This window comes from Mauremys mutica, chromosome 7, assembly GCF_020497125.1.
Source record: "Mauremys mutica isolate MM-2020 ecotype Southern chromosome 7, ASM2049712v1, whole genome shotgun sequence".
Taxonomy (NCBI): domain Eukaryota; kingdom Metazoa; phylum Chordata; order Testudines; family Geoemydidae; genus Mauremys; species Mauremys mutica.
In genome coordinates, this window is record NC_059078.1 from 101,793,288 (window position 1) to 101,816,474 (window position 23,187).

General features: G+C 41.2%; 1 protein-coding gene across 4 annotated transcripts in view; it reads right to left on the bottom strand.

The window, feature by feature from the left end:
* INPP5A (inositol polyphosphate-5-phosphatase A) overlaps positions 1-23,187 on the bottom strand; it is a 415,177-nt gene that overhangs the window by 291,821 nt on the left and 100,169 nt on the right. For all 4 annotated transcript variants that reach the window (XM_045024848.1, XM_045024849.1, XM_045024850.1 and 1 more), the window contains exon 2: positions 12,658-12,699. In XM_045024848.1, the coding sequence (XP_044880783.1) occupies positions 12,658-12,699 (42 nt within the window). The remainder of the gene's footprint in view (positions 1-12,657; positions 12,700-23,187) is intronic.

The following is a 23,187-nucleotide window of genomic DNA, read 5'->3' on the forward strand; positions in this document are numbered from 1 at the left end:
ACGCGCGTGGGGCGGCCCTTTCCCGGGGGGGCGGCAGGCTGGGCCGGGGGACCTGCCGCAGTCATGCCTGCGGGAGGTCCACCAGAGCCCCGGGAGGACCAGACCTGCCGCAGGCATGACTGCGGAGGGGGCGCTCGTCCCGCGGCTCCAGTGGAACTCCCGCAGGCATGACTGCGGATGGTTCGCTGGTCCAGCGGCTCAGCTGGACCTCCCGCAGGCATGCCTGCGGCAGCTCAAGCAGAGCCACCGGACCTGCGAACCGTCCGCAGCTGCGGGAGGTCCAGCCGAGCCGCGTGACCAGCGGACCCTCCGCAGTCATGCCCGCGGGAGGTCCGCTGCTCCCGCGGCTCCGGGGCGCCTCCCGCGCATGACTGCTTGGGGCGGCCAAAAAGGTAGAGCCGCCCCTGATGGTAGCATTCTCTGAAATGCTTCCAGTTCCACGCGCAGGGCCAGTTAAACAAGCAGAACTGCAGGGTCTCAATGCGTGGATGAGACGATGGTATAGGGAGGAGGAGTGCAGATTTATTAGGAACTGGGGAAACTTTGGGGAAAAGGGGAGCTCCACCTAACCACAATGGAACCAGATTGCAGGCACTTAAAATTAAAAAGGTCGCAGTTTTTAAACGAAGGGCTGGGGGAAAGCCGATAGGTGCAGAGGAGCATGTGGTTCAGACAGAGACATCACTTAGGGGAGGATCTATTCATGGAGATTCCCTATGTCCTACTAAGGAGGAGAGGCTGGAAGATAAAATACAGCTAGGATCTGATGAGAAACAGTCAAATGAAAAAAGTCTCATTCAATTACATCACGTAATGGCAGATAGCTAAAAAGTAACAAGTTTTTAAAGTATTTATATACAAATGCTAGAAGTCTAAATAATAAGATGGGTGAACTAGAATGCCTTGTATGAAATGAGGATATTGCTATAATAGGCATCACAGAAACTTGGTGAAATAAGGATAATCAATGGGACACAGTAATATCAGGGGGGAGTGGCATTATATGTGAAAGAAAGCGTAGAATCAAATAAAGTAAAAATCTTAAATGAACCGAACTGTACCACAGAATCTCTATGGATAGTGTTTCCATGCTCGAACAATAAGAATATAGCAGTAGGGCTATATACCAACCACCTGACCACAATGGTGATAATGACTATGAAATGATCATGAAGATTAGAGAGGCTATTAAAATAAAAAACTCCATAATAATGGTGGATTTCAACTATCCCCATATTGACTGGGTACATGTAACCTCAGGACGGGATGCAGAGATAAAGTTTCTTGACACCTTAAATGACTGCTTCTTGGAGCATCTCGCCCTGGAACCCACCAGAGGAGAGGCAATTCTTGATTTAGTCCTAAGTGGAGCACAGGACTTGGTCCAAGAGGTGAATATAGCTGGACCACTAGATAATAGTGACCATAATATAATTAAATTTAACATCCCTGTGACAGGGAAAATACCACAACAGCCCAACACTGTAGCATTTAATTCAGAAAGGGGAACTACACAGAAATGAGGAGTTTAGTTAAACAGAAATTAAAAGGTACAGCACCAAAAGTAAAATCCCTGAAAGCTGTATGGAAACTATTTAAAGACACCATAATAGGGGCTCAACTTAAATGTATACCCCAAATTAAAAAAAAATTAAAAAAATAAAAATAAGAGAACCAAAAAAGAGCCACCGTGGCTAAACAACAAAGTAAAAGAAGCAGTGAAAGGCAAAAAGGCATCCTTTAAAAAGTAGAAGTTAAATCCTAGTGAGGAAAATAGAAAGAAGCATAAACTCTGGCAAATGAAGTGTAAAAATATAATTCGGAAGGCCAAAACAGAATTTGAAGAACAGCTAGCCAAAGACTCAAAAAGTAATAGCAAAAAACTTTTTAAGTACATCAGAAGCAGAAAGCCTACCAAACAACCAATAGGGTCACTGGTCAATCGAGAGGCTAAAGGAGCACTCAAAGACAATAAGGCCTTTGCGGAGAAACTAAATTAATTATTTGCATCAGTCTTCATGGTTGAGGATGTAAGGGAGATTCCCAAACCCGAGCCCTTCTTTTTAGGTGACAAATCTGAGAAACCGTCCCAGATTGAGGTGTCATTAGAGGAGGTTTTGGAACAAATTGATAAACTACACAGCAATAAGTCACCAGGACCAGATGGTATTCATCCAAGCGTTCTGAAGGAACTCAAATGTGAAATTGCAGAACTACTAACTGTAGTCTGTAACCTATAATGTAAATCAGCTTCTTGAACAAATGACTGGAGGATAGCTAATGTGATGCCAATTTTTTTAAAAAGCCAGTACTTGTCAGACACATACATGAACATAATTTTTTGGGGAAGAGTCAACTTGGTTTTTGTAAAGGGAAATCATGCCGCACCAATCTACTAGAATTCTTTGGGAGGGTCAACAAGCATGTAGACAAGTGGGATCCTGTGGATATAGTGTACTTAGATTTTCAGAAAGCTTTTGACGAGATCCCTCACCAAAGGCTCTTGAGCAAAGTAAGCTGTCATGGGATAAGAAGGAAGGTCCTCTCATGGATTGGTAACTGGTTAAAAGATAGGAAACAAAGGGTAGGAATAAATGGTCAGTTCTCAGAAAGGAGAGAGGTAAACAGTGGTGTCCCCCAGGGGTCTGTACTGAGACCAATCGTATTCAACATATTTATAAATGATCTGGAAAAGGGGGTAAACAATGAGGTGGAAAAATTTGCAGATGATACAAAACTACTCAAGATAGTTAAGTCCTGGGCAGACTGTGAAGAGCTACAAAAAAATCTCTCAAAATTGGGTGACTGGGCAACAAAATGGCCAATGAAATTAAATGTTGATCAATGAAAAGTAATGCACATTGGGAAACATAATCCAAACTATACATATAAAATGATGGGGTCTAAATTACCTGTTACCACTCAAGAAAGTGATCTTGGAGTCATTGCAGATAGTTCTCTGAAAACATCCACTTAATGTGCAGCGGCAGTAAAAAAGCGAACAGAATGTTGGGAATCATTAAGAAAGGGCTAGATAAGACAGAAAATATCATACTGCCTCTATATAAATCCATGGTATGCCCACATCTTGAATACTGTGTGCAGATGTAGTCGCTCCAACGCAAAAAAAGATATATTGGAATTGGAAAAGGTTCAGAAAAGGGCAACAAAAATTATCAGGGGTATGGAACAGCTTCCATATGAGGAGAGATGAATAAGACTGGGACTTTTCAGCTTGGGAAAGAGATTACTAAGGGGGGATATGATTGAGGTCTATAAAATCATGACTGGTGTGAAGAAAGTAAAGTGTTATTTACTCCTTTTCTTATAACACAAGAGCTAGGGGTCACCAAAAGAAATTAACAGGCAGCAGGTTTAAAACAAACAGAAGTATTTCTTCATACAGCGCACAGTCAACTTGTGGAACTCTTTGCCAGAGGATGTTGTGAAAGCCAAGACTACAACAAGGTTCAAAAAAGAACTAGATAAATTCATGGAGGATAGGCCCATCAATGGCTATTAGCCAGGATGGGCAGGGATTGTGTACCTAGCCTCTGTTTGCCAGAAGTTGGTAATGGGCGACAGGAGATGGATCACTTGATGATTACCTGTTCTCTTCATTCCCTCTGAGGCACCTGGCACTGGCCACAGTCGGAAGACAGGATACTGGACTAGATGGATCTTTGGTCTGACCCAATATGGCCATTCTTATGTTCTTATGACAATCAAGCTAATGCGGTCTTGGGTTGCATTAGGCGGGGTATTTCTAGTAGGGATAAGGAAGTGCTAGTCCCGTTATATAAGGCGTTGGTGAGACCTCATTTGGAGTATTGTGTGCAGTTTTGGTCTCCCATGTTTAAGAAGGATGAGTTAAAACTGGAACGGGTACAAAGAAGGGCCACTAGAATGATCCGAGGAATGGAAGGCCTGTCGTATGACAGGAGACTTGAGGAGCTCGGTTTGTTTTCCTTAACCAAAAGAAGGATAAGGGGAGATATGATTGCACTCTTTAAATATATCAGAGGGATAAATACCAGGGAAGGAGAGGAATTATTTCAGCTCAGTGCTAATGTAGACACGAGGACAAACGGATATAAATTGTCAGTCAGGAAATTTAGGCTTGAAATTAGACGAAGGTTTCTAACCATCAGGGGAGTGCAATACTGGAACAGCCTACCGAGGGAAACAGTAGGGGCGAAGGACCTCCATGACTTTAAGATTAAGCTAGATAAGTTTATGGAGGAGATGGTATAATAGGATAACGGGCTTAGTCAATAGGTCAATTGAGTGCCAAACTGGTACTTAATTGGGTCAAATTGGGTCAATAATATGATATTCTTAACCTCTTTCAGAGGGTATGGCTGGAGAGTCTTGCCCGCATGCTCGGGGTTCAGCTGACCGCCATATTTGGGGTCGGGAAGGAATTTTCCTCCAGGGCAGATTGGCAGTGTCCCTGGAGGTTTTTCGCCTTCCTCCGAAGCATGGGGCAGGGGTCGCTTGCTAAAAGAGTGGGTAGATCGGCTAATGTGGCCTGCATCTTGCAGGAGGTCAGACTAGATGATCATAATGGTCCCTTCTGATCTTGAATTCTATGATTCTATGAAGATGCTAAAGGAGCACTCAGAGAAGACAAGGCCATTGCACAAAAGCTAAATGAAATCTTTGCATCAGTCTTCACTGCAACTGATATGAGGGAGATTTCCACACGTGAGCCATTCTTTTTCGGGGACAAATCTGAAGAACTGACCCAAATTGATGTGTCAATAGAAGAGGTTTGGGAAAAAACTAATAAATTAAACAGCAATCAGTAAGCAGAACCAGATGGTATTCACCCAAAAGTTCTGAAAGAATTCATATATGAAAGTGAAGAACTACTAGCTGTGATATGCATATTACTGCTTAAATCAGTTTTGGCACCAGATGACTATAAGGTAGCTGATGTAAATGCCAATTTTTTTAAAAAAGTCTCCAGAGGCAATCCTGGCAATTACAGGCTGATGAGCCTTACTTCAGTACCAGGCAAACTGGTTGAAACTATAGTAAAGAACAGAATTTTCAGACACACAGATAAACACACAAGAGTGAACACGGCTTTTGTAACCGGAAATCATGTCTCACTAATTTAAGGGAGTCAACAAGCATGTCGACAAAAGTGATCCCGTTGATATAGTGTACTTGGACTTTCAGAAAGGCTTTGCCAAGGTCGCTCATCACTGGTTCTTAAGTGAGCTAAGCAGTCATGGGATAAGAAGAAGGTCCTCTCATGGATCAGTAACTGATTAAAAAGATAGGAAACAAAGAGTAGGACTAAATGGTCACTTTTCACAGTGGGCAAAGGCAAAGGGATCTCACTAAACTGGGTGACTTGGCAACAAAATGGCAGATAAGATTCAATGTTGATAAGTGCATATTACTGCACATTGGAAAATATAATGCCAATCATATATAAAAAATGATGGGGTCCAAATTAGCTGTTGCTACTCAAGAAAGATCTTGGAATAATTGTAAATAGTTCTCTGAAACCATCTGCTCAATGTGTAGCAGCAGTCAAAAAGGTTAACAGAATGTTAGGAACCTTTAGGAAAGGGAAAGAGATAAAAGAACAGAAAATACCATAATTTCACTATATCAGTGGTTCTCAAACTATGGGGCGGGCCTCCCAAGGGAGGTGCAGGAATGTGTCAAGAGAGGCATGACATGTTGCCTTTTATTTTTATTATTTATTATTATTATTATTATTATTATTATTATTATTAAAGAGACCTGGTTGTCAGTCCTGGGTGTTGGGGGCTCATGCAGAAGGGCCGTGCATAACAGAGAGGCGGGGATAAAGGAGACAGCTGCCCTGGAACTGATAGCTGGAGCCTGCCACCTGGGCTCAAGCTCTCATTACCCCTGTTCCTCAATCCCTCACCAGGAGGCAGCCTGGCTTGAGCTCTCCTTCTCCCCCACCAATCCCGGGAGACAGCCCAGGCTCGGACTTTCCTCCCCACCCCTATTCCCTCACCTGGAGGTGGCAGGGCTCTGGCTGTAAGCTCCGTGGTGGCAGCACCAGCACAGAAGTAAGGATGGCAATGGGACGCTAAGTCACTTTTCCAGCGGCGGCTCCAGGCACCAGCGCTCAAAGCGCGTGCCTGGGGCAGCAAGCCGCAGGGGGGGCACCCTGCCAGTTCCTGCGAGGGCGGCAGTCAGGCTGCCTTAGGCGACTTGCCTGCAGGAGGTCCGCCAGTCCTGCAGATTCGGTGGCAATTTGGCGGCTGGTACGCTGAAGTTGCGGGACCGGGGACCTCCCGCAGGCAAGCCACCGAAGGCTGCCTGACTGCCATGCTTGGGGCGTCATGAATGATGTTAAGAAAGTGAATAGGGAAGGGTTATTTACTTCTTCACATAGTACTTGATGAAATTAATAGGTAGCAGGTTTAAAACAAAGAAAAGAAAATACTTCTTCGCCGAATGCATAGTCAACCTGTGGATCTCATTCCCACTGTGAAGGCCAAAAGTATAACTGGGTTCAAAAAGAATTAGATAAGTTTACGGCCGATAGGTCCATCAATGGCTATTAGCCAAGATAATCAGGGATGCAACCCTATAGTCTGGATGGCCTAAAACTTCCAACTGTCAGAATGGATGACAGTGAATGGATCATTCAAAATTGCCTTATTCTATTCATTCCCTGTGAATCATTTGGCACTGGTCATGATCAGAAGGCAGGATCTGGGCTAGAAGGACAATTGGTCTGACCCATTCTTATGATTTTATATAATATTTGTCGCTGATCTTAAAGCCACTGTTCCTGGAGTTGGATGATTACATGAGAATCCTTTGATTAAAAATCATGTAAATTTCTAGTCCTCGTGGCTGCAGAGAAAAGCTTGAAAATGTGTAACATAAAGGCAAAATAAAAAGGGCAACTCCCCCTCCCAAAAATATATTAATATTATGAATCCATTATTTTGGGGGCCTGACTCATGGTTTTGAATACTTGTGGTTGGTAATACTGTATTTTATTTAAATAATGTACCTTTATCGATTTGTAAAATTTAAATCGATTTTTCAAAAGAGTACTTTTAAGGAAGACCCTCAGATTGTAGCAAAATTAGAAAATGAATATTTAGTGGACTGCTTGTTTCTTTTGCTATTAGTAGTGCAGATAATTTGGAGGTAGGAGAGATACGGCTGTAAAAATACAACAATCTAAGAAATATTACTCTCTTGGGAAAACAAAAATCTTGATAATTAGCCAACAGACAAATTAGAAAGTGTGTGATAGCTCAATCAATTTATAGGGGCATTATTAGGCCAAAATTGATCCAAAATTCAGGTTTTATTTAAATATTCTTACAAAACCTGAATTACTCATATTTATTTCCAATAGAAACCAGGATTAAACAAATAACGTTCCTCTGCAGGAGGAAACACAGTATATTGTACTAGTTATGACAAAAGTTAAATGGTCACGAAACTGACTACAAAGGAAAGTGAGTTAACTATTTTCACTCTTTTGCAGTTCTTGGACAAACAGTAAAGTGAAAGTTTATTAGTTCTTGTAAATTGTTTCATTTTTAATAATTTAAGGTCTCATTTGTGGCACAAAAAAGGGTATTTACATTTTTAATAGATGATTTTAAACTGAAATGTTCCTATTAAGTTTTTAATTCTCCAGTGCCTAAGCACATTTTGGGAGCCACCATGTTGTAAGTAGTAATAATAATAAATGGGACAGTTTTCCATGCTATTAAAAACTCTTATTAAATCTTGAATTTGCTGGATCTTAAAAATGTTTCGTTTCAAACAGCAAAACACAACGTATGAAAATGTCACTATATCAGCATGTTATCTGAGATAATTAGGAGGCTGGAGTGATGAAAAATGTTAGAACAAATTATTAAAACTAATAAAAAAAAGACAAAACCAGGTTCTGTTTCCATCATGGACATTGCTTTCTAGAAATAGATGAAAATAAGCCTTGCAATTTCTCTTCCTTTTTTGTTGAGAATGTTTTCACTGCTTACAGAAGAAGCACTTAACCTTCAGTTGTCAGAGGTTATGCAAACTGTGTTGACACAACTATATATGCAAATTGAATTCCTCAGAAGGAGTGGAAAAAAATGTGGTTTGTGGTTTATCTGGGCTTCAAGTTTACAAAGAAGTGTTAAAAGCCTGACTCTAAAGTCATTTTCCAGTACTGTTGATTAATATTATCTTGTAGAATATTTCAAAAGCAACTAAATATTTAGAATGAAAAAAAAAAGTTGAATAGTTGGCATTAATACCAATTTATTATCATTCTGCGTGTGCCGTGACACATTTTTATTGCATTAGTGCCTAGATGCCTCAACTAGGCCAATTCCACTAGGCACAGTACAAACAGTTCCTGCCTCAAAAAGCTTTTATAGAGCTTCATCATGCTACTTCTCATTATAATTACAAGTACACCCCAAACAGCAGCCCCACTAAACACAATAAAAGTATCACTGTTCAAACAACTGTACTGCACTATTCTTGAGAACACTCTCAGTTGCTGTTTCACTGTGACATTCATGATAAGCAAACAAATTTAGAGAATTTTAGATAAATACATGGAGGTAGGAGAAATACAACTGTAAAAAAAACCCAGCAATCTGTAGATGTATGTTTTCTTAAAGGAGGAAAATCTGTTTTAAAGGATCTGGAGGCATTTTTTAATTTTTAATTTAATTTAGTTTGGACCATGATTGGGGAGGGACTATTATGTGAATATTTATGTAGTTATAAATCCAAGGTAACACAAAGAAAATCCCACTGTTTATGAGACTAACAGGTTGCTGCAGGATACGTAGTCAACCTACTCTTTATTTCATATATTTTTAAAAAACTAACTATGCAAAAACAAAGCTAATAACACAAGTTATTACAATAATAATCTCTTACTAGCAACTGCATCATCTAAATAATTTAGTCTCAGCTACAAGAACCAGATAAAATGTTGATTATAAAGACATAATTTCATTATACAGTAAGACTGGAACAGTAGGGTTAGTTACTTTTAAACATTTAAAATTAGGAAATTCAACATTGATTTTTCTACTACACCTCTACCCCGATATAACGCTGTCCTCGGGAGCCAAAAAATCTTACCGTGTTATAGATGAAACTGCGTTATATCGAACTTGCTTTGATCCACTGCAGTGCGCAGCCCCACCCCCCGGAGCACTGCTTCACCACATTATATCCAAATTCGTGTTATATTGGGTCGCGTTATACCAGGGTAGAGGTGTATTTACTTTTTCTACAAGGCCCCTGAATTATTTCTATTGCCCCAGCAGTTTCTAAAAGCACCTTCCAAGGACACTCCTTTTCGCTTTCATTTGGGGAATCCTTCAGTAGTTTCAATGTTTTATCAATGCTGCATAAGGCACGTTTGAAACAAGCAGGGTGCTTGAAACACTATCAGCACGTTTAAAAGACGACACCTGGGTGCTGTAACAGATCACATACTTTGTCTTGCTCATTTGCACATTTATTAATGTGCACATATGAAAATGAACAAACCTTATGCTCTTTCTATTCTTAAGAATATTAACTGCTTATTCTTCTTCTCAAGCGAATATGCAAAAAACTATTTTAATGTTCATATTATGAATTGAGAAAGTAATCAGTAACTCATTTAAATAGAATTTATCCCACTTTTTAAATATGAAAAGAATTTAACAAGGCACAAATTCTAATGAAGACATTTTTCCACTAAGATTATTAGGATTGAGACTACAATCTGTTTAGGTTCGTATATGACTCCCAAAACACAAGCCCCAGAACAAACCATCAGATGCTAAGGACTTTTGATCACTACTTCCTGCTTCTGATTCAAGCTAGTGACCTAGTGGTGAAAGGCTGTCCCACTATCAAGTTTTTGAGCCAATCAATCCCATTATATTTCTCCCACTTTTAAAGAAAAGACATGGATTGGCTGAGGTCCTTGAGAGATGTCCATCACTTCTAATCACAAACCAGATCACTCCCTCCCATGGGAGCAACAATGAGGCAGTTATGAAGCTTTTTGCTGAGATTTATCCGGTCATTTGGACAGGGCCCTTCCCCAACTACAGTGGATAAAGCACTGGATTTGGCTCCCAAAGCCTGGAGGTCTCAGGGAAATCAACTGAAACCTAGGGCTATCCACACAGAGGCTCTATGCCTCAAAATATCTTTGGGGCCTCATCATGACAGTACGGCTGCACTGCCTCACTGCTCTCTGAACACCACCCACCTTATACTGAAGTGCAGGATTTCCACAGCACAGGGAGCACTACAAAAAGGGTAATACAGCCTGGTTCCTTGTGGGATTGTTTGGGTGTATTGCCATGGCCTGCTCCTACTCCATGATCTCTCCCCTCCCACCCTTCCATGCTATATGAGAAAAATATGTACCTTCCATGCTCATCCAGGCTTGGAGATATACTTTAACAGCTGTTACCTCCAATATGGGATGAAGAATGTTGTTTTATTATTGGAGTTTAATATGTAATGCCTTAAGTTGAGTACTTCTAATTTATTTTTGCTGTATATAGTCCAGCAATAAAAATGAGACACTGCTAGAGTCCCTTCCCAAGAATTGTATAAAACAATCTTTAGCAAACATAGGATGAAGTATGTTTACTTAAGAAATAAACAGGTAATATACCAAGGCATTGACTTTACCACAGTATTTACTGAATTCATGCTTTTATGTTTTTGTTTTAGACTAAGAGTATGTCTACACTACCCACCGGATCGGCGGGCAGTGATCGATCCACCAGGGATCGATTTATCGCATCTAGTCTAGACGCAATAAATCGACCCGTCGACTCGTGTACCCCAGCGCCACGAGAAGTGCAGGCAGAGTCAACGGGGGAGTGACAGAAGTAGACCTACTGCGGTAAAGACACCACGGTAAGTCGATCTAACTACGTCGACTTCAGCTACGTTGCATAATTTAGATTAATTCCCTCCCCTCCTCCCCAGTGTAGACCAGAGCTAAGTTCTTTGGGGAATGGACCCTTCTAATATCTGCATATTTTACTGTGGCACACTGCTTGCAGTGAACAAAAAACAGTATTTCCTGTATAGAAAATATATACCACAGTAAGATTTAATCAAATCCACAGTAAATATTTACTTTTAAGGAAGACCCACTTCCCTTTAGGGCCATTGAAAAATCTTCCTCTAAATAGCCCACTAAGTACAAAGGTACACTGCTTCTCTCCTGTTCCTTCTTCCTTATGCTTATGACTAGAATGAGTAACACATTTATTCCTGTGAGGGAACACAGCAATGCCTCATGTTTATTACTGTATACAACTACATGTTCTTAGTAGAACTAGGCTAGAAAAGTTCAAGTTTGCCACAGCCACTGAACGTTCATGGATGTCTGCCCAGAATATTCAAAGAAAAACAGAACATCCAGTCTTAAAATTTTCCAAGTTGGAATGGATAAGTGTCCCATATTAATTCATGATACAAGTACAAAATTATGTATACATTTTCTTGTCTTCAAATTTGCAGCTATCATTACAGGGAATTTTGTGAAGACCTGAAGGACAGCTCTCTGGCTGACTGCAATATTTGGTACTGAAAATGAAACATGTCCACTGCAAATGTCTATAGTGCTGGTTACTAGCATACTTCTGAAAATAAACCTTTTAAGTCAATCTGTGCTAAGAATCTCCATGTTTAATCAAAGCCTTGGGATAAAAGAATTGCCCCATTTCTGGTAAACATCAAAACATGAATAAAAAATAGACTGAATGCCCTGGCCTCATCCTAAATATTGCATGGCAGAAAACACTAAGGTTTATTTAGCAGTAAATTCTCAGGGTGATACAAGAGACTCATTCAACTGTACACAACAACAAAAGCTCTGCTCTTGGTTGCTATGCTTAAAAATTCAAGTTTATGATATATTCTGGAATATGGGGTGGAACTGAACTTTTTAATATTGTGAGGAAAAGAAAGCTTTGAGGTCCTGACCCTCACAAAATCTGCTAACTTTATGGGGGCACAGTAAGAACATCAGACAACTTGCAGTAGAATAAAGATCTGTTCCACAAGAGCAAAGTCATAACATTGTACTGGCCAACACAACTGTAAGTGTACAATCTATAACAGGGTTTTGGTTTTTTTTCCGCGTTTTCACCCAGATATATTCCCTTTTCTGAATCCTTATTGTCCCTCTTCTTAGACAGCGTTAATTCCAAAATAAATGATTCTGTAAAATGTTGAAACTTTTATTTTTGGAATGGGCAACTGAGACCAAATGATAGTTTATACCCCATCTTCTGTAAAAATTTGGTGGAAACCTTGGCAGATTCAGAGTTATTTTATGTATGTCATGATAAAGATAAGCATTTGAACCCGGAATCTGCCCCAACATAAAATGCTGTAAGCTGCCTTTCATCATAACAAAACAAGTAAGATTAAAAGCTCCCAACCACTTTCTAAAACCACAGTCACACTTTATTAAATTTTATTATCCATTTAAACATTTTGGCTCATGAGACTTGTTTTTGCTTTTTAAAGTAAGATGGCTTAGGACTATCAGTTTAAAAAAGCAAAAATTCTTTGTATAAAAATGGCTCATTATTAACTATACTAAACATATATACACTTTTAGAACTTCATGTGGAATCATTCTTACCATACCTGATAAAATTCCCGAAGCCAATTCTTCTGTAAATTTTCTGGCTGAAAAAGAAAATTCAAAAACCCATTAAGACAGAAGCAAAGCATTTTGTAAAAGAATATCTCAATACCCATTGATTTCCTTAATTGACTCAAATGGCGAGTTTTTTCCCATTAAAAACAAACTAGCAAGTCCCTCCTAGAACTCTACCACTCAGAAATCTCCTTTTTCGTTTTGTACCTCTCTTGCCAAGATTATACCCAATGAACTGTGCAAATGTGTAAGGTGAAAAAGATCCTGTATAAATGCAGTAAAAGTAATCCAAAACCATTTCATGTCTGACCTCTACAACACAGTATGAAGTGTTAAGGTAAAATAGTTGAACAGGCTGAAAATATTACTCATAAATCTCAATTCTGCAATAATATAGTTTTTAATTTATGCATTTGAAGTACTTATGAATTAACTGAACATCAAAAACAATGTAAACTGTTTGAGATTATGGCTTCAAGTTACATACACTGAACTATACTGAGATATCTTTTGTAGCACTAACTTAAAAAATGACAGCATTCACTTTGTGTTTAAAGTTTATTGGAACGCCTTCCAAAGATAAACATGTAGAAAGTACACAGTCTCAGCATAGATTAAAAGATTTGTAGCTTGTAACTGTTTCAGGTTTAAAGCCTTTTTTGTAAACTCTACCTCTGGCTTTATTAAGAGTTGAAAAGAAGTTCTTTGCAGCAGGGACTGTCAGGTTATTCTGTTTGTAGTGTATAGCAGGTGAGGCCCAGGCCATGGCTAGGGCTCCTAGGCACTACAATAAAGAAAAAAGGCAAAAGAGAATTTCTAGATTACCCCTTATTTGTAAGGACATAGCTATTTATGCAAAGCCCTGCCCTTTCAGAAACGTGTAATGCTCTGAATAGAACTACAGAAGTACAGTAGTTTACAAATCTGCACATAGCACCTAGAGAAAGATACAAACCATTGTTTAATCTTCTGAATCTTGGCTCGACTTGAGTAGGGGTATTTCTTGTAATGTTCTGCAAACACAAGGCAGGCTCCCTAACATTTTACTGTCAAGAAGTAACATCATTTGTGTTCAGGGCCGGCTCTAGACCCCTTGGGGCGGCGTCCCGCGGGAGGGCGGCAGGCAGCTCCGGTGGAGCATCCGCAGGCATGCCTGTGGGAGGTCCACCGGAGCCGCGGGACCAGCGGACCCTCCGCAGGCACGTCTGCAGGAGGTCCACCGGAGCCGCGGGACCGGCGACCGCCAGAGTGCCCCCGCGGCGTGCCGCCGTGCTTGGGGCAGCACAAATCCTAGAGCCACCCCTGTTTGTGTTACACAGAATAGAGGTTAGTGAAGTAAAAAGCCAAAAAGACTTCAATAGATGGCTTTTACTTGACCGAGAGGCATAACACAAAATAATGCTTGTGCTTCTTTCAGAAATATAAGAAATTTCCGTTCTGTTGGGTTCTCTCTCAAGTGGTGTTCTTACATAGTTAAATAAAATTAAGAATATTTTATACTTCTTAATTAACTTGTACTGATTGCTTATTAAATGAAGACCTCCATAATTCTGCCATAAGTGCCTAAAAACTCTGCATATAGTGCAAGAATTGGGGCTGGTCAAACAACAGAGAAATTTTTTATGAAATTTTTCTGAAAATGTTTGTTCTTTTTTGCTCAAAATCTCAAATTCAGAAAATTTTCAATCAGCTCAGAAAAATAGGAAGCATTTTTAGCAATTTTGTGAAAAACATTTTCCTTCTTGCTGAATTGTGACATTTCTATTGAAATTTCAAAATTTGGAGATTTTCAACCAGCTGTAATAGGAACGTTATCTATTATTTTCTGCCCTTATATAATTTTTTTGAGGTTGACAAAATTCCAAAGCAAAAATATGAAGACTTCAAGACCACGAGCTCACAAAAGGAAAAGAATGCCAGCATGCTCTGCAGTGTTCACACTTAGATTATAATCTATCTCCCTAACTCTGTCAAAACTGCAAGGTAACAGCAGCTTCTCCACTTTTTTTCATTTTTACTTCAATAAGAGAACTCATTGAGTAAAGATAAGCACAAATGTAAGGATCAGGGCCTAAGAACAGTAGTACTGAACATTTTAAAACAAAGGTTGCTGTGATTTGAGGTCAAAACCTAGTCTTCAAGATGTAAAAGATAAAGCAATTAAAATTTAATAAATAAGTAGGTAATGCTGAATTACGAGAAGGTACTGAACAGATTATCATATAAAGGCATATTTTACTTCTGATATTAATAGGAGACTTGCACAGAGATAAACTGGCATTTCATGTGGATTAAGAATGGCACATAATACTAAATTATACCCTCAATCCATGGAGCATAATTAAAAATAAAATTTCTTTCCACATAGGCTATATCTGCCCTGGTACGCATACTCAGTTACTTGGAATTGTGTACATGCGCATGCAAGTTCCCTATACCTACACCAACAGTCCACATATCCTGTGCTGGACATGGGTATAATGCCATGTACATGAGTGTACCCATGTGCACACTGCTACCATTGTTACACAACATTAGCACTACCAATTCAGGGATGGTATCCCCGGGTTCTGAGTGTCACAGGGAGATATTCTAGGAATGACTTTGCTGTGTGTTATTGGTATTGTCCCCTGCCTAGGCTTCATACATATGCCAGTGGCAGTTCCCTGATGATTATCACCCCACTTGCCACACTGAGTGGAACACATGGAGCAATGGGATGATGCCCATGGTTCTGTTCCTGCTCCTTATTACAGGACAAATGTTTGTTTATTTAGTGGAGTAGGCGATGGACAAGTTGCTGATGGCATTTGTGCAGAGCTTTCTAACACAACGAAGATGACCGACCTTGAGGATGAATGACAATTCATTTAGCTACCACAGTACAGATATGGTGAATGCTGCTATTGCCACAATATGCCCGTGGGTGGGCCATCACCACTAGGACAGGAGAACCAGCATGAAGCAGTGCGATAAAATCATTTTGGCAACCTGAGATAATGAGCAGTGGCTTCAGAATTTCTGAATATGGAAACAGACATTCATGGAGCTGTCTAACAAGCTTGCACCAAACCTCCCATGCCAGAACACTCGATTCAGGGAAACCATACTGGTGGAGAGGCAAGTGGCTATTACCCTGTGGAAGCTGGGAACATCAGATTAAGTCCATTGCAAACCACTTTGGGATTGGAAAGTCCACTGTTGGGGTTGGGGTTGTGCAGTTTTGCAAGCCAATTAACAATGTGACCTAACCACAGGCTGTGGCCATTAGAAAAGTTCCAGAAATAATAGCTGGATTGGACCGGATGGGGGTTTCCAAACTGTGCAGGGGCCATCAGTTGTACCCATATCCCAATACTTTGCTTACCAAAAGGAGCAAGTGAATACGTGAACTGAAAAAGTTACTATTTACTCATTCTGCAAGGCTTAGTGGACCACAGAGGCAGAGTCATGAATACCAACGTGGGAAATGCTGATTCATGATGCCAGGGTGCTGAGGAGATCAGGATTGTACTTTCTTCTGGGGAATAAAGTCCTTTCTTCCCTCTACGGGTCTCTATGGTGTGTTTGTGCCAACAGTTATTTTGGGAGACCTCACATCCTAATTTGGCTCATGAAACTATACACAAACATTGATGGGAAAAGGGACTCAGGAACAGCCTCTGTAGCTAGGGTCACAAACCCTCCAGGATTCTCCTGTCTCCAGAAATTAAAGATTAATCTTTAATTAAAGATTATGTCTGTGATGAAACCTCCAGGAATATGCCCACCCAAAATTGGCAATCCCATCTGTAGCTGCAGAAGGGTCATGGAGTGTGCACGTGGTAGGCTGAAATCTTGTTGGTACTGCCTACACCCCTGTCTGAATGCCAATATAGCAAATGTTGTTCATAGAACTGTTGCTTGCCACACACTCCATAACATTCATGGAAATAAAGGGGAGCACATCCATACTAAGAGGGCTCAGGACAAGTCTGATTTACAAACTCTATCCAGCATCTGGATCCAACTCACATTCACACTGTTCCTAGTTCCCAGCAGGTAGGTGAGATCAGGGATACCACATGTGCACATACCTTGGCACAGCAAGGAGGCAGAGAGTGACATCTATCTGTGCCAAGGGACAACTTCACATCCTGTGCAGCTTCCAGAAAAGCATGAGAGGGAACACTGGCACTTACATGTTGGGCTACATACTTCGTGAGGTTTCCCACGCCCTATAACTGAAGGTCATTAGCCATTCATTCCTGTGACAATTCATACATTCTAGACAATTACAACTGGGTACTTCCACTGGGTTAACACCTTTGGGTCAAGCATGTGTTTTGGAGGGTTGCAGCCAAGTTGTAATGCTGTCATTGTACAATGCTTTTGTCTTAACTGTTCACACTTGTTTACTTGTGTTATCAGGAGCACTCAATTTTTTAACCATTCTTCATCAGCAGTACTAACTAAGTACTTAGAAGCTGTTATGGAGCACTAATTAATCTCTACTAAGTTGAAATTGGTTGGGGGGGAGGAGTGGCCATTTAATCATTGGGAAGTGACAGACACCTGTTTTGTTATTTGAATTGTGCTTCATTTTTCCTGCATGTGAACCAAGCCATAAAAATATCTATCTACCCATTTTCTGTTAGTTCTGCTGCGTTTAGAACTAGAGGTGCTTTCTGTAAGCATGTAACACTAACTGTACTTTCCCCCTCCCTATGTGGTGCGGGGAGGTTGTAGGTGTGGGTCAGACAGAAAAAGCGTCTGCAGTATGATGGCCCCAGACAATTACACCATTCCACTTCATATGCTGTGAATCGTGGGCCCCAGTCCCAAACCTGAAAACATCCTATGTGCATCATACTTAGGAAAGGGTTCACACACAAGTCAGAGAAATGATAACATTTATTAAATGTATTATATTGAACATGTAATTGAAATATTTTTTAAAAGATAGAAACCAACCAAACATAACAGGACTGAATCCATGAACAATGGTCAAATGATAATGTCTCATGGCCCTTCTGCTGACAAGGGGGGAATGATGAGAAGGAAATTGTTCTTGGGGACAAAAAGGAATGTCTCTTGCATGGAGTTAGGGAGGGAGGCATGTGGTGGGCTTCAGGCACTCTCACAAGGTTAGCTTCCTCCTTCTGGATGCTCAGGGGTGTCTCTTGCAAGAGGTTTTGGGTGCTGGTCTGATACTGAGAGTCCTGCAGACTCCTCTCAGTCACTTGGGGAAGTGGGGGGTTGGGTCCTCTACATCAGCAGCACCTTGGGGGGCAGCTGGAGGAGGAAGTGGTGGTAGCACTAGTCATGACAGCAGATGGATCCCCTGTCTTCAATTCCATCAGTTTCCCCATTAGGGAATGCTTCTGTTCCCCACGGCATGCCTCCTGTGCCATGAACCGGTTCATCAGTGCAATCCTCCTGTGCCGTTTGTGTTCCTAACTGCTACTGCTTCCTGCTGTCCATCCCAATGAGCAGGTCCTCCAGGGTCCTTCATCATCTGCCTCTGGTGTCTCTGGCGCATTGCTCCTGCCCTCCTGGTAGAATGGTTTCCTTTTCAGGAGCCAAAGGCCCTGCCAATTCAAAGACAATGGTAGCATTATGGTTTTTTTCCTTTGTACGAAGACAAGAAATCACCTCACAGAACATAACTTTGCTGTAGAAGGCCACATTCCAGGATTGCAACTGTTGAGACTACCCTTAGTTCTCAGACAACTTTTGCAGCCTCTGAGAACAGCACAGAGGCTACTAATGGTAAGATACATGTACTAACTTTTTAAAAAATAAAATGTTCATAAATGTCTCCAGAGGGTGTGGTTACAGTTCCTTCCAAGGGCTATGTTAACAGCCTGCAATTTCTTCTTTAAAAGCTGGTGAACATTTGGAGAAAATAGTGGGTTTCAAGGCACCAGAATAGAAAAGGAACATGGCTTTCCCGTCCTGTGAAGGAGATCTGGCAATCTATGCAAGAGAGTTGTTTCTACTAATTGTCAGCCCCCTATGTTTTGCTAAATGGAGAGGTCTGGTCGTCTATGTAGGTGGACCAAGCAGATCTGCACTACCATTGAACTTCAAGAGCTAGCTTGATTTTCTACTACACCAGAAATATGTTTTCAGGATTGGGAGGCTATTCAACTGGAAATTGACTATATTCTCAGCTACAGTATGGTGTTTCCATTCAAAGGGAGATGCAAACTCCAAAAACCACCCACCCCACCATCGTCGTCTAATCCTGTCCTTCTGCCTGCCTAACAATGGTGAAATGGGCACACAAAGATAGAAACAGAGTCATATGAAGGTAGGACCGGAAGGAACCTCAAGAGGTCATCTAGTCCAATCCCCCGCACGCATGGCAGGACTAAGTATTATCTAAACCATCCCTGACAGATCTTTGTCTAACGTGCTCTTAAAGATTGCCAATGATGATGATTCCACAACCTCCCCAGGCAATTTATTCCAGGGCTTAACCACCCTGACAGTTAGGAAGTTTTTTTTCCTCATGTCCACCTAAACTGCCTTGCCACAATTTAAGCCCATTGCTTCTTGTCCTATCCTCAGAGGTTAAGGAGAACAATTTTTCTCCCTCCTCCTTGTAACAACCTTTTATGTATTTGAAAATTGTTATGTTCCCTATCTGTTTAGTCTGGAGAAGAGAAGACTAACAATTTTTTTTTAATCTTCCCTCATTGGTCATGTTTTCTAGACCTTTAATCATTTTTGTTGTTCTTCTCTGTACTTTCTCCAGTTTGTCCTTATCTTTCCTGAAATGTGGTACCCAGAATTGGACACAATAGTCCAGTTGAGGCCTAATCATCATGGAGTAGAGTGAAGAATTACTTCTCGTGTCTTGCTTACAACACTCCTGCTAAAATAGCCCAGAATAATATTTGCTTTTTTTTTTGCAATAGTGTTACACTGTTGCCTCATATTTAGCTTGTGATCCACTATGACCCCCAGATCCCTTTCTGCAACACTCCTTCCTAGGCAGTCATTTCCTATTTTGTATATTTCAACTGATTGTTTCTTCCTAAGTGGAGTACTTTGCATTTGTCCTTATTGAATTTCACCCTATTTACTTCACACCATTTCTCCAGTTTGTCTAGATCATTTTGAATTTTAATCCTATCCTTCAAAGCACTCACAACCCCTCCAAGCTTGGTATCATCCACAAACTTTATAAGTGTACGCTCTATGCCGTTATTTAAATCATTGATGACAATATTCAACAGTACTGGACCCAGAACTGATCTCTGCAGGACCCCACTCAATATGCCCTTCCAGCTTGACTGCTAACCACTGATATCTACTCTTCGGGAATAGTTTTCCAACACATTATACACCCACCTTATAGTAGCTCCATCCCTAATTTGTTTATGAGAAAGTCAAAGAAAGCTATTAGGTTGGTTTGACACAATTTCTTGACAAATCCATGCTGACTGCATACGGCTAAATGCAGTGCTGACTGTTACCTATCACTTTATTATCTTCTAGGTGTTTGCAAACTGATTGCTTAATTATTTGCTCCATTATCTTTTCAGGTACTGAAGTTAAGCTGACTCGTCTGCAATTCTCCAGGTTGTCTTTATTTCCTGTTTATAGACAAACATATTTGCCCTGTTCCAGTCCTCTGGAATCTCTCCTATCTTCCATGACTTTTTGTACATAATCACTAATGGCTCAGATACCTCCTCAGTCAGCTCCTTGAGTATTCTAGGATGTATTTCATCAGGCCCTGGTGACTTGAAGACTTGTGTAAGTAATTTTTAACAAATTCTTTCCCTATTTTAGCCTTAATCCTACCTCATTTTCACCGTCATTCGTTATGTCAGACTTCCAATTGCTACTAAGAAAACTGAAACAGTCATTTAACACTTCTGCCAATTAGTCCATATCATAGAGAGACAAAACAACTTTATTGGGTTCCCTGAAGTTTCAGATCAGCACCACAAGCCCCTCAGCTGTCTACAGCAAAGGGACATCACACTCTGCTTATCCAACCGCCAGACCGGATCATTCTACCACCTGTTTCCCCCAGGGAAGTGCAGCATGACTTGGTGCAACCAGGCCAGGCAACAGAGACAAGGATGGTAAAAAAATTGTAATCTTTCAAGGGAGAAAAAGACTGTTGTGACTAACTTTTCCTCAGACAACTATAGTCTTTCCTTCCCTTTCCTGGACCTAACCCTCCCTCCACCTCAAACCACCCCCCACCTTCCATGCTGCTCCTGTTTGCAAGGGAATGGTAAGATCAGGGGGTGGGAAGAAGCACTGAAATTATGTACTCTTCCAAGGGACGAAAGACAGCTGTCATTAACGTTAGACAAACAGCTATAAAGCTTTCTACAACTGTCCCATCCCCAACTGGGACCTTTCTAAATCGGCTTCCTGCTGAGAGGCTCCAGATCATCACTGCCTGCATGCTGGCTGAGAAATGCACGGACAGTGGGGCACAATTATTTTTGTTAATCTGTTTCTCAGACATAGCTTCTGCCAAATGTGTAAAAGAGGTTCACTGGAAATCAATAAAATTGTTGATTTATAGCCATGTCTTCCTAGGGGCCATTTATGGGTTGAAGGGCCAGGAGGGGGAGGGGTACTGTTAGGGAAGGTAGAGATCCATTACAACTTACCAGCCTCTGGTTCTGGTTTCTGCCTAGTTCAAGGTCCTCCTGAAGCTCACTGAGAGGGCTTTCCCAACCGTTTCTCCAGGTAGAGTTGCAGAATCACATACTCCTTGTCCTCCAGGGTGTCCTCTGCACTTCCCTGATGCCTCCTTGCCCTGGCTCTCATCAGCATACTGTCAGATGATGATGCCAGCAGGGTTGAGGTGGGATTTCTGAGCCACTCGAGGTTCTGTGCTGAGAGCCCTTGACAGTATCTGGTCCAGTATGTCATAGAGGGCCATGTACAATGAGCTCTCCTGGAGCAACTGCTGGAGTCTTTTGCCTGCCTGAACAGTAGCCTCGAGTGCTTGATGCATTCCTAGCACTGGATCAGAGTCCAGCAAATACCCACATGCTCCAGCCTCTGTGAAGTTTCCTGTAAAGGGTATATGTTCCTGCCACTTCGGGAGAAGTCATGGAGGACAGTGTTCTCCAACCACACTTCGATCATCACACAGGTGTGGTCCATGGGCCAGGCAGCTCTTGGAGCAAGATCCATGTTTGCCAGTATTGATCAAAAGAGTGCAGTGGAAAGCTGTTCTGATGTAGAAAGCTGTTCAAGCTGCTACCAGTGAAAACAAGGGAACAAGGACTTTTACAGATTGGTAAAATGCTATCCTCATGCTATTTTTAGTGAGCTTCTGCCTACCCAAGTAAAGAAGCACACTCCCAGCTGCGGTGTAGATGTACTCTAAGAAATGTGTGTCCTGTTTTTGTGGACTCCCTTTTGTACCACACTGCCCCTCCTCCCTACATCAACCACCACATCTTGCTTTAGTACTACTTTCTGTGGTTATGTCTACATTACAGCTGGGAGCACGCTTCCCAGCTTGAGTAGACAGACACACACTAGTTCTGTTCAAGCTAGTGTGCTAAAAACAACAGCGTAGCTGGGGGTAGCACCAGCAGCAGCTCAGGTTAGCCACTTGAGTATGTACCCAGGGAGGGGATCAGGTGGGTTTGTACTCAGATCATTAGCCTGACTAGCCACCTTGCCACTCTTGGCTACACTGCTATTTTGGCTTGCTAGTTTGAGCTGAGCTAGTGTGTCTATCTATCCATGCTGGGAAGTACCCTTCCAGCTGAAGTCCAGGTGTTCCTCTATGGTTCTACTGCCATTGGCATAGTGGATTTGATCCTGGACCAACTCGTGCCCCTGTGAGGATGAACTGCTTCAGGTACAAAGTTCCCCTTATCCTCCTTAGTTTTCCTGGAAGCTGCTGTTACTATTCTGGGTAAGCTGAAAGTAGCCCAGTTCTGGAGTGCCCCGAGTGGTGCTTCTGTGAGCATATTCCACAAACATGTACGTAAATTCCAGGCTGGGATTTACAGAGGTCTTCAAAATACCAACAAGGGATGTTTATTTGCCAAATCCAATCTCAAAATTCATTCCGTCTTTCAGAGAGAAAGAAAAAATATATATGCAGAAAAACACTTGGTTGATATAGTGTACATTATTTTAAAAACAGTGAGTTCATAGTGTCCTTTTAAGCTAAACAATGGAGATTAAAGAAGTCTTATATTAAGGCAGCTCTACACTAAATATAGATCCCTAGCTCTTTGCTAAAAAAGCTGAAACTAAAACATTAAAAGACTGTAGAAATCTTTCCTGATTCCACCCCTTCTCTTCCCAGCAGCTCATTACGATTATAAACTATAAAACTAGAAGTACTTATTAGAAACAGAAAATGTCTAAAATGTTTTAATTGCTGGGTAGTCACCTTACAACTATAAACATATTGGCTCATCACTCATGCTCATGTCACTACAAAGAACATTATTCCCAAGAACGCAAATCAAGTAAAGAATTCACCAGCTGTTGTCCCTGAATTTTTTCACCAGATGGCAGCAGGAAGA